This window comes from Capra hircus, chromosome 9 (assembly GCF_001704415.2).
Source record: "Capra hircus breed San Clemente chromosome 9, ASM170441v1, whole genome shotgun sequence".
Lineage (NCBI taxonomy): Eukaryota > Metazoa > Chordata > Mammalia > Artiodactyla > Bovidae > Capra > Capra hircus.
In genome coordinates this window covers 56,259,599-56,275,086 of record NC_030816.1, presented here as the reverse complement: position 1 = coordinate 56,275,086, position 15,488 = coordinate 56,259,599, and the positions used below count along the sequence as shown (strand labels likewise).

Sequence of the window (15,488 nt, the reverse complement as noted above, 5' to 3'; positions counted from 1 at the left end):
GCTAGACATTTGAGTATAGCTGACAGGATTGATCAGTTTGCCCTTGTGAAGCTTCACCTAGGACTGGTCAAGACAACTTGAGTTGAGTTGAGTCATTGAGATATCCTTTCATTGTCTTTATGACTATAATACGAGGAACTGTGCTCATGGGTTTAACTGTTTTCATTTATTAGAAAAATATACATTTCCCTGTGACATCTCCTTGCCCTATCCCAGTCCTCTCCCTTCATATACATGTGTGTGTGTGCACACACGCACCCTTGACACAAACATACGTACTTGTTTGGCATTTATTATGCATTTCTTCTGCCTTTTAATTGTTTTTATCACCATATTTGTGAAAGCCAAGGAGACAATGAAGCATCAGGATTTGAATCAGAAATGTGAGTGGCAATGGACACAAAAGGAATGAATCTTCACTTGGTTTCTCTGTCCACAGAAGATGACTTTGGTTTAGCTGAGGATTATTAATTACTTAAATACCATGTTACACTTTGAGAACGTTTACATCTGTGTGAAAACAAATGGCTTTCTTAAGCACAAGTTTTTAAAACTCCCAGTGACCAAGTTCTAACTTGTCCCATATTGCAAAATTGAATTTTTCAAAAAATTTGATTGAAATGACTTGAAATTTCAGAGATTAGAGGCTTTTAACAGACCACCTTCACTGACTTGTCTTTAAAAAAATAAATGCAATATTTGGCTTTAAATATTTTCTTATTAACTATATTCCAATTTTGTTCAGTAGACATGTATCATATAATTTGAAACTGAAATATCAGGTGCTGAAATGCCATGGGAAAATGTAGAGTAATGAAAGCCTGCTTTCTAGGAGCTTAAGATTTGTTTAGTTGGGGTATGTGAGCTGTAAAATCAAGTACAGGTACTTCTGATCTTTAGTAGATCAATCCTAGTGAAATAAAATTTAGGAGAGAATTTGTCTATTCAGAAAGACACAATGACTTTATATTCTTTTATTTTTAAAGTTAATTTATATTGTACCCATTACAGCTGGGGTTTTTTCCCTAGTAGAAAAAAAATGAAAGCAACTTTCTAAGATAAAAAGGGTGAAGGGTGGAGGGCCACCTCTTTGCAATGAGTAGGTTCCTATGAGAATGCAAACAGCCAACTCATTGGAACAGACCCTGATGCTGGGAAAGATTGAGGGCAGGAGGAGAAGGGGGCGACAGAGGATGAGACGGTTGGATGGCATCACCAATGCAATGGACATGAACTTGGGCAGACTCCAGGAGATGGTGAGGGGCAAGGAGGCCTGGCATACTGCAGTCCATGGGGTCTTGAAGAGTTGGACATAACGTGGTGACTGAACAACAACAACAACAAGAAAGAATCGCTGGAGGTTGAGGGTTGAGCCGTCTTACCTGTTTCCTCCTTATCTGCGCATTTAGCTGGACCAATCCCTTCATCCTAAACTCTAAGCTTATGTACTCCTTTCTCCGTTTTGGCTATATTTGCTTTGCATCCACCAATAAGATAATGTTGTTTCTTTTGATCCTCAGGGGCTTATCTCCAGCACAAGCTGATTCTCAGTTCTTAGAAAACGCCAAGAGGCTTTCCATGTACGGCGTTGACCTGCACCATGCTAAGGTACTGGGAGTGTGATGGGGAGGTGCATCTTCCTGGTCTGTTGACCAAAGTTCTGAGAGGGCTTTGGTTTTAAACGAGTCTACTTCACTTTTAGCAAAGGCTACTCCTCCTCATCTGAGGGGCTCTGTAATAGTTCCTTGGGGTTGCTGGTTGTGGGGCAGGACCATTCATTCTCCCCCGTATTCTTCCTTCTTTTCTCAATGTTATGAGTTGATCCCTTTTCATATATACTTACTGTAAGACTCACCTGATCAGTCTTCTTTACTCCCCATCCTGTCTTTATTCTGAGCTTTTGCTCTGCCATGTGCTGCCTCGTGTCTGAAAAACATCTCCTACTTAATGATCCTAGTTTTCATGATCAGGTAGTAGGGAGAGTCGGGATGGAGAGTGGGGTTGGGGTTACAAAAGATAAGGTGAAAGATGTATTTGGTTTTGAGCAATATGTCCTGTGTCAACTCAACATGAGACAGGAACCTATTCTTACCTGCTTTTAAAACACCCTGCCAATCCTTCCATGTTAGAAAGTGCAGGTTATAGGAGTTACAGGATTTGAGAAATCTCTAGGAAAGCCCCTCACTCAAAGATATTCTCTCTCTTTTGGCCTCAGATTATTAATTTTTGCTTTTGTGTTAATAGTGCTTCATATTTGCAAAGAATTGCCTTTTCCTCTGTGTCTTTTGTTATTACGAGAGAAATACACATTCATCATAGAAAATAGAGGTGAACAGAATATAAAAAGACTGAAATCAGTTTATGCAGAAACAAGCACTGTTAATATTTTTTTTATTTTCTTGTTTTATTAAAAAAAATCTGAGCAATGTCACATTTTAAAAATGGGATTATACTATGAGTATTATTTTGTAATTTTTTTAACTTGCTCTTAGAAAACACTGCTCCATGTTAGTAAATAGTCTCTGACAGTAACATTTTTAACTACTAAATGCTATATACTCTTAATTTTTAAAAGCACTTTCACATATACTATCTTATTTATGGTTTGGATGTTTTTATTTTTACAAAAACTACATAAAACAGAATGCAGATGGCTTGTTACACTAACTGGCTTGTTGCCTGCAGCCACATAGTATAAAGTAGTCCCATCTGTGTGATGTCTGCTGATACATCCTGCTAGGAGTCGAAACAGATCTTTCCCACACTTCAGTGTCTTGTAGCTCATTTCTCTGTATGATGGGGACAGGCAGAGTCAGCAGACACACAGAACTAAGGGAGGGAGGAAAGAGCAGATTTGGTATCCTAAAGACCCCCCAAATCCATGTCTCCTCTAAACCCTGTTATTCTTGCCACACGTGAATCTTCCATCTGCTGCTTTTGTTGATCATTAGTGAGAAACCAGTTTTTAGATGGTAATCCTGGAAGGTTTCAGAATTCTTGTGTTTGAAGTTATGGAGAAGGGGATGTCAGAGGATGAGATGGCTGGATGGCATCACCAACTTGATGGACATGAGTTTGAGCATGCACTGGGAGTCGGTGATGGACAGGGAAGCCTGGCGTGCTGCAGTCCATGGGGTCTCAAAGATTCAGACATGACTGAGCAACTGAACTGAACTGATGTTAGAAAAGTTAAAAAGTTGCTGGTTTTGTTATAATTTCATTTCTTACTGTGTGGTTAGGAGTAGATCACTTTAGAAAAGTCAGAATAACATGCATTTATTCAATATATCATGTAGTGAACTTGTTAGATAATACCTGATGAGCAAGATATTTGTAGCTCATTGAAAAAAAAAAGTCTGTAGCAATTTAAAAACACTTTTCATGTAGCTTAAAGTTTTGTGTGTTTATACATTTTTCATTGTTTAAAAGTTTTTAATTAATATTTTACTGTCAAAAGAGTTTTTAACGGTGCACTTATGTCAGGACAAGGTGAGGACGTTGAATAAAAGGGCTCTTGACAAAGACAGATGGAAACCACAAGAGTAGAATGATACCTGTGAGCTGTTAACAGCAGCTCTCCTAACCTTCTGGGTGTGGATTGGTTAGGCAGAGAGTAGCTGTCAGAACTCAGGGGAGAGATCTGTGTGAAGAGGGCTTGACAGGAGCTGCGATTGTCAAGGACAGAGGCACCCTGATGCGACTACACAGGGAGGGAGTCTGGGTGTTAAAACCCCTGACCTTTCCAACTTCTTCCTCTCTGATCTTATCTGAGAACTTCCCATTGGCTGAACCCATTGGAAGTCGGTGGGCGTGGGATCCTGTTGATGTCCCTCATGGGCCGGCTTCCTGAGGCAGTAAGCACAGCGGATGGAAGGAAGGAAGGAAAGTGCTCCCTTTTTATTAGTTTATTTTATTGACTTTGTTGCTGAGTGGCAGAAGTCAACCATGGAGAACTAGGACTTTTTTCCCTTCAGCTTCTTTATCTGTAATTTCTATTCATACAGATACTGATAATTCTAAAACAATGTGTGGAATAATCGAAAATCAACTGATTAACTTGGATCCAGATTGTGTTTATTTTTAAGTCAGATAAAATAGCTTCAGTGTCCTGTTGAAAGATTACCTCACACTAGTGATGGCTTTGTTGAATGTTTCAAATGAAGGTTGCCTCCCTCTTCGGGCAGAGAACATGCTGTCTTGGGCAATCTTCCGGCCTGCTCCCTGTGGCCTTGGTCAGTGATATTTTGAGCAAATGCATCTTCTGTGTCTTGTGCCATGTTGCTTGGGTACCTGTGACTGGTTCACTCCAGCTTTCACTCTGTTCCTAGAGAGAACTGTGACTGTCTGGATATTGGTGAATAAAAGCACCTGATAGATGAGATTTTTAAACCTGTTCAGATGGTTTAATGTGACATTATTTATATACATGAATTATTCACATATCACAGTGGTGAATACAGTTGGCATCAGCTACCTAGCACTGTGGACTTCCCTGGTGGCTCGGAGGGTAAAGAATCTGCTTGCAGCGTGATTCAATCCCTAGGTCGTAAAGATCCCCTGAAGAAGGGAATGGCTACCCACTCCAGTATTCTTACCTAGAGAATTCCATGGACAGAGGACTCTGGCAGGCTACAGTCCACGGGGTCACAAAGAGTCGGACATGACTAAGCAACTCACACACACACACACACACACACACACCACCACCACCCCCCCCCCCCCCCCCCCCCACCACCCCCCACCCCCACCCCCCCACCACACCCACACCACACCCACACCACACACCACACACACACACACACACACACACACACACACACACCCACACCCCTAGTAATGTACTTCTGTTTTTAAAAAACAGATAAAAATTGCATTTAATTGTTCTCAGTAACAAGACAGTTGAATTGTTAACACCTTTATTGACTTGAACCTAGACTGTATGAGGTTTGTTTTAGCATATTTTGTGAGAATTTTTTATGTTATTAATGATTTCTGAATATGTGAATATCTCTGAATGATTTTTCATATCTTGAGTGAGATCTAGTTCTTCTTAAAGATCCTTGAGTATTATATATATTAGGTCTTCCAACACTACTTGAAATGTGAGGAGACAATTTTTTTTTTTACTTTTGTCTGTAAATTTATTTGATTTTTAAAAGTGTCTTTCAGGCTGAAGATTATTCTAGATGGTTATCTTTTTCAAATTAAAACACTGAGGGAAGAAAACAGTATTAATACGTTTAAGAATAGTCTACCATCCTTTGAAATATGCCAGCTGAAGGAATGTGTAATGAGAACTAGATGTCAGCACTTAAGAGTTATTGGAAAACTGCTTGAAAGAATTCAGAGATTTCAACACTGTCAGCCTAGAATAGAAGCTGTCTGAGAGGTTAGTGTTTTGCAGAATATAGGCGTCATTTAACAGCCATTAGCTGGCATAGTCCATCTGAGATGAATGTGCCTGCAGTAAAACGGCTGACTGCACCTTAGGGCAGGCTGACGCACTGTCCGGAGCTGGAATAGCCTCCACAAAACAAGTTTTATCTCCCTAGCTTCAGGATGTCTAAATCAAGGTCTGTTTCCTCCCTTTTGGGTTTTGTAGCCAAGGTCGAGAACATATGAGTTAGGCCTTTGGAAGAATACTGCATCCTGGAGTCATGTTGCTATACCTAAAATCTGGCCCCTCAAGTGAAGTATCTAGATTTAAGACGTGTGATGTGTCTTACTGCTTCTATTAACACGTGTTCTGTTGCTGAAATTGAAATACAGACCCGTTAAATTGGCATTCTTGATCATGGTTTGAGGGGGATTGTAGGTTTTCCAACCTGTATAACTTTCACAGCTTTAATCATGGTCAAATGGCTTTCTCTTGGCAGGACTCAGAAGGTGTGGACATCAAGCTGGGTGTATGTGCTAATGGACTCCTCATCTACAAAGACAGGCTGAGAATCAATCGCTTCGCTTGGCCGAAAATCCTGAAAATCTCCTATAAGCGCAGTAACTTCTACATTAAAGTTAGGCCGGCAGAGGTAAGCAAAGTCACGTAGCCCTGGGCATATCTAACTGGGCTTTGTCAGTGTTCTTTATGGCCGTGAGCTAGCAGAATCCTTTTCCATTGAGTTTTAAGAAACTGAACTACTATTTATTCCTCTGTGGTTAAAAAAAAAAATCAAGTCAGGGTTTTGATGATAAACTTGCATATATATTCCTGTTGGTAAGAAAACAAGTATCAGCTACAATGTCACAGAAAAAAGAAAGTACTATGCGCCTGCCGCACCATGGGGATTCATTTTTCTTTTGAATCAGCTAAGTGGTTGAGACCCATGGATGGGCAGATGGTAAGCTGAATTTTAGTGGACGTTAAAGGATAGCTGGTTTATGTCAGTGGTTGATATTTGCCTTTTTTTCAAGAGGAACAATTAGTTTTTAGTGAGATATCTGAGCCTATGATTTTCAGTAACTTCGAATCAGTTCTTAAGGAAACATGCTAATGCTGATTTGTCTTATGGATTTATTCTAGCTGGAACAGTTCGAGAGCACCATTGGCTTCAAGCTGCCAAACCATCGGGCAGCAAAAAGGCTATGGAAGGTGTGTGTGGAACACCATACTTTCTACAGGTAATTCTGAGAAGACAGCTTGGGATTCATGTGAGCAGCTCTGGGTACCCTCGAGATCCGAGGCGGTGGCCGTGGATAGAGTGGCAGACACAGCCACACCTTTACGGTTCTGCGAGCTCCCCATTTGTGTGTCTCTTTCTGGCACCTGGCCATGCTCTTCATGGCCTAGAACTGACCTTCTGCCATGGTCCAAAACTCCAGTTGCCCTTCCTTCTACCCTCCCACCTTGGCTGTTCTTCTGCCGTCACTCACCTTAGGTTTCACTTAATTGCTCTTACCAGCTCCCTCTGCTTTCACTTCTTCCCCAGCAAAACCAGCTCTGGATCTGCCCCTTTGCTAGTATGTCAGGAGTGTTCTAACCTCCTTAACCCCGGTCATTGTTGCACATCAGCCTCTAGTCTCCTGGCTCTGGATTAATCCTGTGTCCTGATCTCATCATTTCTATACCTGTGCTGCCACACAGTACCTTCAATAGTGTGACTACTCTCATAGACACACTCGCACAGCCCTGTGAATTGATGCTATTGCCAAGCGATCGTTCCCTACATTGGCTGGATCCTCAGGGCCACCATCACAAATGTGCATGGTCTTCTTCGGCCCCCTGCCCCACTGCTCAGATGCCCTCCATCATGGGGTATGCTGATAGTAGACACTGTGGGTCATGAGTGTTCCTGGTTTCATGCATCTTCTCTTCTTGTGTATAACTAAGCATCATTTCCCTCTCTTTCATTCACTCTTCTCTTGTCTCAAGGAAGAGGAGTCATTCCTTTGCCTTCATCCCATGCCTCATGTAGGATTGCATTCTGCAAATCATGCCCTTCAGTGGGTGCCTTTGACATCTTTTTTGGACAATAAGTATGTGCGTGTCTTGTTCCCTTAAAAATAAAGAAACAAACAAAAAAACACCAGAAGATCTCCTTAGACTTAGCAGCCTCCTGTGGCTTTCATCCTGTCTTCTGTCATACTTTTATTCATGGGCATGATTTTCAACATCACTTTTCTTAGCGAAGTGTGCTGTGCTGGTCTTTTCTCCCTTGCTTCAGCTTCCTATCTCTGCAGTCTAGACAGCTGTGTACTAGACCCTTCATCTTTAAAGTTTCTGCTCTGTACTCTTAAGGTCTAACACTGTCCCTCCACATCCTAGATGTGTGACTGTGGGTAAGTTACTCAACCTTTGTGAGTCTCCATTTCATCATTCATGTGGTGGTAGTAATTAATACTACCTACAGTATAGGGTTGTTTTGAAAAGTGAACGGTATAGCCCACATGAAACAAACTTAAAACCATTTCTGGTATGTAATGTTTGTCACTCTTATCATTATTCTTAGTTTGGTAGCAGAGTGTGCTGTTTATCTACTTTCAAGACTGCTCTAATACACTCATATCAGAGGAGTCACATTACCACTGACTTAAGTCACCAAAAAATTCTCTTGGAGAAGACTTATAAATGCTTGTGTTCAACCCTTTTTGTTTTGTTTTGTTTTGATGCCTGTTTCTGTTTAATTGTAGCTTAATTGCTTGAAGATTTCTTTGTGATCAGGAAACTAATCTGTAAGCTAATACTTTGCGTATGTGGTCACCACTGTCAGTTAGTTGGGAAAGAAATCCCTTTTATCTCAATGTGACATAAAATAAAAATCCTCTGGTTAATGACTTACCCATTTTGCATTATGACATATAGCTTGTATTTCTTAGGTTTAAAATATTTTTCTTGTATTTATATTTTTTGCAAACTGGACATAAGAGAAAATGCTCAAATGGAGCTGCTCATTCTGGGAAGATGTGGCCTGTGGTTGAGTTACAGTCAGCAGAGGAGAATCTGCAGAGACTGCCAGATAGTCCAGTCTCGCCCTCCTCTTTGCCTCTAGTCTTTTTTTCTCCTTTTAAAATAATTTTATGGTGGCAGGGTCACTTAACACATTTTAAGTATTATTACTGACAGTAGGTACAATGGGGCTTCCCTCGTAACTCAGCTGTTACAGAATTCGCCTGCAGTGCAGGAGACCCTGGTTCGATTCCTGGGTCGGGCAGATCCACTGGAGAAGGATAGGCTACCCACTCTAGTATTCTGGCCTGGAGAATTCCATGGACTATATAGTTCATGGGGTCGCAAAGAGTTGGACATGACTGAGCAAATGTTATCCTATTTAGTTGAAAGTTTTTCTCTAGTGATTAACAACTCCCCATTGCCCCCTCTCCCACCCCCTGGGAACCACCATTCAAATCTTTGAGTCTGTGAATTAGACTATTTTGGATACCCTGTATAGGCAGAATTATGTAGTACTTGTCTTCTGTGTCTGGCTTGTTTCACCTTAGCATAATTTTCTCAAGGTCTATCCCTATTGTCACATATTGCAGAATTTCCTTCTTTTTTTTTAAGAATGAATAGTGTTCCATTTTATGTGTATCCTGTATTTCCTTTATCCATTTACTTATCAATGGTTGGTTAGGTTGTTTCCACATCTTAATTATCGTGACCGTTGCTATATTGAATATGGGAATGCACATACCTCTTTGAGATCCTGTTCAGTTCTTTTAGAAAAATACTCAAGTATGGGATTGATGAATCATGTGATATTTCTATTTTTAATATTTTAAGGAGCCTCCCAACTGTCTTACACAGCTTCTGCACCATTTTGTACTCTAACCAACAGTATGCAGGGGTCCTGGCTTTTCCACATTCTCTCCAGCATTGATTGTCTTTAGTTTAAAAATTTTTGTGGAGCAGGGTATATTTCCTTTGGGGTCATCAATGCATATTTCTCATTTGAGATATTTTTTAGAAATGTCTCTTTTTTTGTAGGTACTGGTCTCTCAGTACCTACAGATGATGAAAATAAATGTGATTTAGTCAACTTGTCTTTCAAGGAGAATGAGCATTTGTTAATTACTGCACCGATGAGCTTGTCAATGACCCTTTTCTCTATACATAACTGCTTTCTTACATAGCATTCTTTGACCATAGTTAGGTGGATTGCAAGGTAGGGAAACCTACCATATTCAGTCCATCAGAAGGCAGTGCATGGTAAATGACCACCTTTCTCACTTTGCCCCTGGTCCTCATGGTGTAGGCTTTCAGCGCCTCAGTTTCTTCCATGTAGAGAAAGAGAATACAGAGCACAGATGAGAGTTCATTTCCTGTCTAAATGTCTTAACATTCTGGCTTTCTAATTTAAGGATATAGAGCTTTTTCCAAAGTACAGTTTGAGGCACCGACGTCTTCAGATTTTGCTTTCTCAGCAGTATCATCTGTGTCTCCTTTGAAGATCTATTGACATAAAATGGATGTTCTCAAGAAACACTTCTGCCACCCCCCACGACAAGACTTAAGCCAAGAATGTATCAGTTCTTTTTTTATCAGTTTCATTCTAACACGTTGTATTTCTGGGTTAATACGATTGAGAATTCTGAATCGATGGGAAGCCACCTCTTGAATTACTTACTATATGTGGCTTTATCCTAGACTTGAATTTCTCTTCATTGCTTGTTAAGCACAAAATTTCTAAATATTGAGCAGAAATGCCTGACATACTCGATATGGTAAAGAACCCTTTAAGAAATCACGCTTCTCTGGAGAATAATAAGAAAAATTTTGGTGGAGTTCTCCATATTCTGAAACTGTCAACTGAAGTCGTCTTATTTAATACATCCTCTGAGAGTTCTGGGATTATCCGTTTTGTTAAAATGCTTTGCCGGCTTTTCATCAGGCAATGAAAGCAAGATCGTTTCGGTTGTATACCAGACAAGATTGGCTCATTTACTAAAAATGTGTTTTCACATAAGTCTGGAAGTAGTTGACATCAGTAAAGTTTTACCTCATTCATTACGGACCCGGGGTTTAAGCAGTAGAGTCATGCTGCCAATAAAGAGTGTTAGTCATCTCTGCGGATCTGCTGTGTGCTTCACGGGAGAGCATCGCTTGATGAAACAGATTCTTGAGTTAGATGTTCTTTCCCAGAGAAATAGACATAAATATTAAGAAGTGCTAATGGTAATGGAGTGCTGCTTGGCACTTAAGGCTAGGAGCAAGGATTCAGGCATATGTGTTTATATAAATGATTTAAGTTAATACAAATAAATAACCTTTGGTACACACAAAGAACAGCTGCGTTTTTGCTCAGGTTGAGGAAAACATATTACTCGAATACGTGAATGAGGATTTATTCATCTTATCATGATCATAAAGCTCTGCATATAAGAAGGTTTATAAACAGTGTTCACTTTTATTAGTTTAAGCAGCATGTTTTGGACCAAATAATCATACTTAATGAAGTGAGATATTAAATACATAGTTTCAAAGTTAAAAAAAATCCATGAAGTCTAATTTTGTTCCCCTTCCCCACCTTCATAGGCTTGTGTCTCCAGAGCAGCCACCAAAGGCCAAGTTCTTGACCTTAGGGTCCAAATTCCGCTACAGTGGCCGTACACAGGCGCAGACCCGCCAGGCCAGCAGCCTGATTGACCGGCCGGCGCCACACTTCGAACGCACTTCTAGTAAACGGGTCTCCAGGAGTCTAGATGGAGGTAAACACATTTATTGTATTAGGATTCTGGATTCCAGTCATCTTTTCCTAATCCAAAGGGGTTAGAAAATATTGAACTAGTTATTAACAAGGCCCCTAGAAATACCTAGAGGGATAGCCTCTAGATATTTTTTTTCCTGAGTAAATGAAATACTATTAATTACACTTATATGAAAATAATTTTGTAGTGTTTTGAAGTTGTCGTTCTGAACCTAAATTTTCTTGGCACTGTCAAAACTCACAGATGTTAGATGTTGGACAGACTTCTGATGTATTTTATGTGATTAAATTTCTTGAACTTATTAATTAATGGCAAACTTGGGGTTTTGGTGTAGCAGCATATATAGACCCTTTATTCAGAGGAATGCAAAACATTCATTGCATCATCACAGTTTTAGGTTTAAAAACTCTTATTAAAGCTTAACAGACATTCTAGCATATAGGAAACCATTCACAGCTTCAAGGATTAGTTTAAGTAGTGTTCTAACAACAAGAAAGGAAATATTATGTGTTCATCTGTTCTTACACCCCAGGAGGGACATTTACAAATTTGTATAAATTTTTTCTATTCAAATTCTAATTAGCTACGTATTTGCAGTTTTTAAATAAATTACACATGGAAATAAATTGATGTTGCTTCCCTTCATTTTACATATATATATATATATATATCTTATTACCCTAATTTTGGGTTAATAGCAGGTTTTCTATAAAAGAGCTGAGGTTATTTTTTTATGATATTAAAAAAATTTTTTTCCTTTCTACCTACTAGCAAGTAACTGGTGTGGATGATTTTCTACCAAAAGTAGTTTCCCAACATTTTTTGGTTGCTTAATCTCACAGCATATATACAAAAGATCCTTTAGTGTTGAATTGGATAAGTTCTATTTTACTGCTGTTTATCAGCAAAAACCTATTTTTGATTATTATTAATATTGCTGTTCATCATTCTGAAATACAAACTTGAATGGCTTATGTTTCATATAATTAGCTAAAGCAGGCTAGATATGCTAATAGATAAAAAATCTTCTCTCATTAGTGAAGGATTGACATTCATTGGCTTAGATCTATTTTTCCTGGAATAAACTTAGGAAACAGATCTGGGCAGACACACAGAGATAGTTAATAATATTTGTTGGTGGGCATTTTGGTATATATAGTTACTGAATTTTCTGGAGATTCTTTCATATAATTTATGAGGCCACAGAAAAAATGTGCAACGGGATCATAAATTGTGGTTTGAATAAATGTCCACATCCCCAAATGTAGTGACTTACATTTAATGAATTATTGCTGTACGATAGTTGTCAGAGTATCTTTCAGCTCATCAACAACTGAGCACTTTTTTCCAAGTAAATCCGAAGAATGTGCCCGCTTGTGTAAATATTTCACAAGCCTTGCCCCTTGCCACAGAGAATTTATACAAGTGCTGAATAAATGCGATCAGTGTTGCTTCATGCCTTTAGAGAAACCATTCCTCTTTCTGTAACACTGTTACAGCCTTTGTTTGTAAACTATGAGGTTTTTACAACTCCTATGGTGTGAGTTTTTAGAGTTTAAAAAGAGCAGTAAGGCAGTGCCTTTTCTTGGAGGTATATAAGCTGTGCTCAAGGAAACCCACCGTCTTGTATGGACAGCTAGTGCAGTGGGTTATAGTGGGTCTGTATCTGAAAACAATGATTTTCACAAGTAAAAGCAACAAACATGGCACAGTAATCCATTATTTTTCCTTTTGTGTTTTGGACACTGTAATTCATCAGATGGGCAAGTCATCAAAAGGATTATTGTGTTATTGTGAAAAAGAGGAGGCTTTTCATGCCAATACATGACCAGACAGCTAGGGAACTATTTGGTTAGGGCTTATGTTCTTTTTTTTTTTTCCCCCTTCAGAGCAAAGCTAGGCTGTAACCTGGTACTGAGCTTTATTTTCCCCACCACACCATCAATATACCATTTTTTGTTGTTATTTACATGTATTGTAGTTTCTTTTTTCTGCTTTTAAATAGACTATTTAGATATATAAATATTCTTCAATTTAAGGCTTGTCAAATTAAAATAAATTTACTAGTGATTACATTGATTTTTACTTTCTTTGTGATATCTAAAGATCAAATATCAAATAAAAGTCAACCTAGATAGCTATTTTAGAACAGTGAGATTCCAGGATTGCACAATAAAACCTGAAATGAGACAAATCAGTCATTGAGAGTGCTAACACCCAGGATGCATGTGAGAACAGGGAACTCGTGATTTCCTGAAAGTGGAAAGTGTAATCAAGGACATCACAGACTGGGTAAGGTCTGTCTGAGGAAGAACCATTTGGGTTGAGACTTAAAAGGATGAGAAAGAGTATAACAGGAGATAAAGATTCCAGGTAGCACTAGTAGTAGTAGCAAGTCTGAAGGTCATAAGTTTGGGGACAGCTTGATACATTCCAGGAACAGAAAGAAGGCAAATATAGTCAGAGCTGATTAGTGGTGGGGAGAGATAGGCTGGGAACAGATCACACAGGACCTTGCAGGCTATTGTGGGGAATGTGGCTTTTATTCTAGGGAACCACTAAAGACTGTATGTGTTCATATGTACACATGTGTACACACTTGTGCCAGCACATAAATGTACAGGTCAGTTCAGTCACTCAGTTGTGTCCAGCTCTTTGCAACCCCATGGACTGCAGCATGCCAGGATCCCTGTCCATCACCAACTCCCAGAGCTTATTCAGACTCATGTCCATTGAGTCAGTGATGCTATCCAACTCTCTCATCCTCTGTCATCCCCTTCTCCTCCTGCCTTCAGTCTTTCCCAGCATCAGGGTGTTTTCCAATGAGTCAGTTCTTCACATCAAAAGTATTGGAGTTTCAACTTCAGCATCAGTCCTTCCAATGAATATTTAGGACTAATTTCCTTTAGGACGGACTGGTTGAATCTCCTTGCAGTCCAAGGGACTCTGAAGAGTCTTCTCCAACACCACAGTTCAAAAGCATCAGTTCTCCGGTGCTCAGGTTTCTTTATAGTCCAACTCTCACACCCATACATGACTACTGGAAAAGCCATAGCTTTGACTAGAGGGACCTTTGTCAGCAAAGTAACGTCTGCTTTTTAATACTGTCTATATTGGTCATAGCTTTTCTTCCAAGGAGCAAGCATCTTTGAATTTCATGGCTGTGGTCCCCATCTGCAGTGATTTTGGAGCCCAAGAAAAGAAAAGTCTCTCACTGTTTCCATTGTTTCCCCATCTATTTGGCATGCCATGAAGTATACAGTGCTGTCTTTTTTAAAAAAAGTCACTTGATTAATGCCGTGTCTAGAACAATTGGAGAGGATGAGGGAGGAAGTTCAGGCTGACTGGTTAGGCATAGTCCTGGTGAGAGTCATGGTGGTTTTCTCTCAGATGATAGTAGACCAGTTAGGCATTTGGCACTGTAGGTTCAGCTCCTTGGGCTTATAATCTCAGGGTTCTACAAAGGTGTAAGACCTGACAAAAGTTAATTGCAGCTGTTTAATAAAAGTGTGCAGTGTCAACATCTTGCCAACTTCATTATGTAACTTTAAATTTGATATTCATTAAAATTTGATATCATTACATTTAAAACCATTTCTAGGTCAGAGTTTCTCATTTTGCAGTAAGTTTCTGAGTATGCACAGTGAGTGCTTAGGGACCATAATCTTAGGTTAAAGAGTTATTCAAGCCATATACTTTTCAAGGAAAAATTATTAAAATCTTTTCAAAAGTTCAAAAAAACTCTAAAAAATAATTATACTTAATGTCTGATGTGAATTTTGTTTTAATGTTTAATTGGATTTGGTGCAGGCTTTCCAAAGTATGAGTGTTTAAAAGCCATGAAACTCTTAAAAGGTACCTGGATGGTAAAATAGAGATGGAAGGAATTTGCCATGTTTAGAAATGCATGCAAGGACTCTATTGGACGTACTGGTTGTTGAGGAGTAAAGGAAAAGACTTGCAGGTTTCTGACTTCAGTAATTTGGTGAAAGGTGAGATTAGAAAAGAAGGCAGTTTGGACAGGGCATGTGAAGTATGGATTAAGAGGCTTCTTATAACACATGAACTAGGAGTCTAGATGTTGCCCAAGTTTGGTATGGTGGGTCACACACAGTCCCTGCCCTTCAAGAGCTTGCAGCCTAAAGGCCTGTCTTTATTGTGCTTCCCTGGGAGCCTGGAACCAGAGCCAACCATACTGTGTCAGGAAGATGCTTTTTATGCAGGTGAAATGACTGCAGTGGTTGTCCCACTCTTTGGGGGAGAAACTAAAGATAGATGGAGGCTTTTGCCAGTTGCTGCTCACTTGGCCTTGTTGAGATCCGAGGCCATCTTGGGTTGCTCTGCCA

General features: G+C 39.5%; 1 protein-coding gene across 12 annotated transcripts in view; it reads left to right on the top strand.

Annotated features, from left to right (window-relative positions):
• EPB41L2 (erythrocyte membrane protein band 4.1 like 2) overlaps positions 1-15,488 on the top strand; it is a 212,386-nt gene that overhangs the window by 151,970 nt on the left and 44,928 nt on the right. For all 12 annotated transcript variants that reach the window (XM_018053210.1, XM_018053213.1, XM_018053212.1 and 9 more), the window contains exons 8-11: positions 1,521-1,608; positions 5,877-6,029; positions 6,521-6,618; positions 10,970-11,142. In XM_018053210.1, coding sequence (XP_017908699.1) covers positions 1,521-1,608; positions 5,877-6,029; positions 6,521-6,618; positions 10,970-11,142 — 512 coding nt within the window. The remainder of the gene's footprint in view (positions 1-1,520; positions 1,609-5,876; positions 6,030-6,520; positions 6,619-10,969; positions 11,143-15,488) is intronic.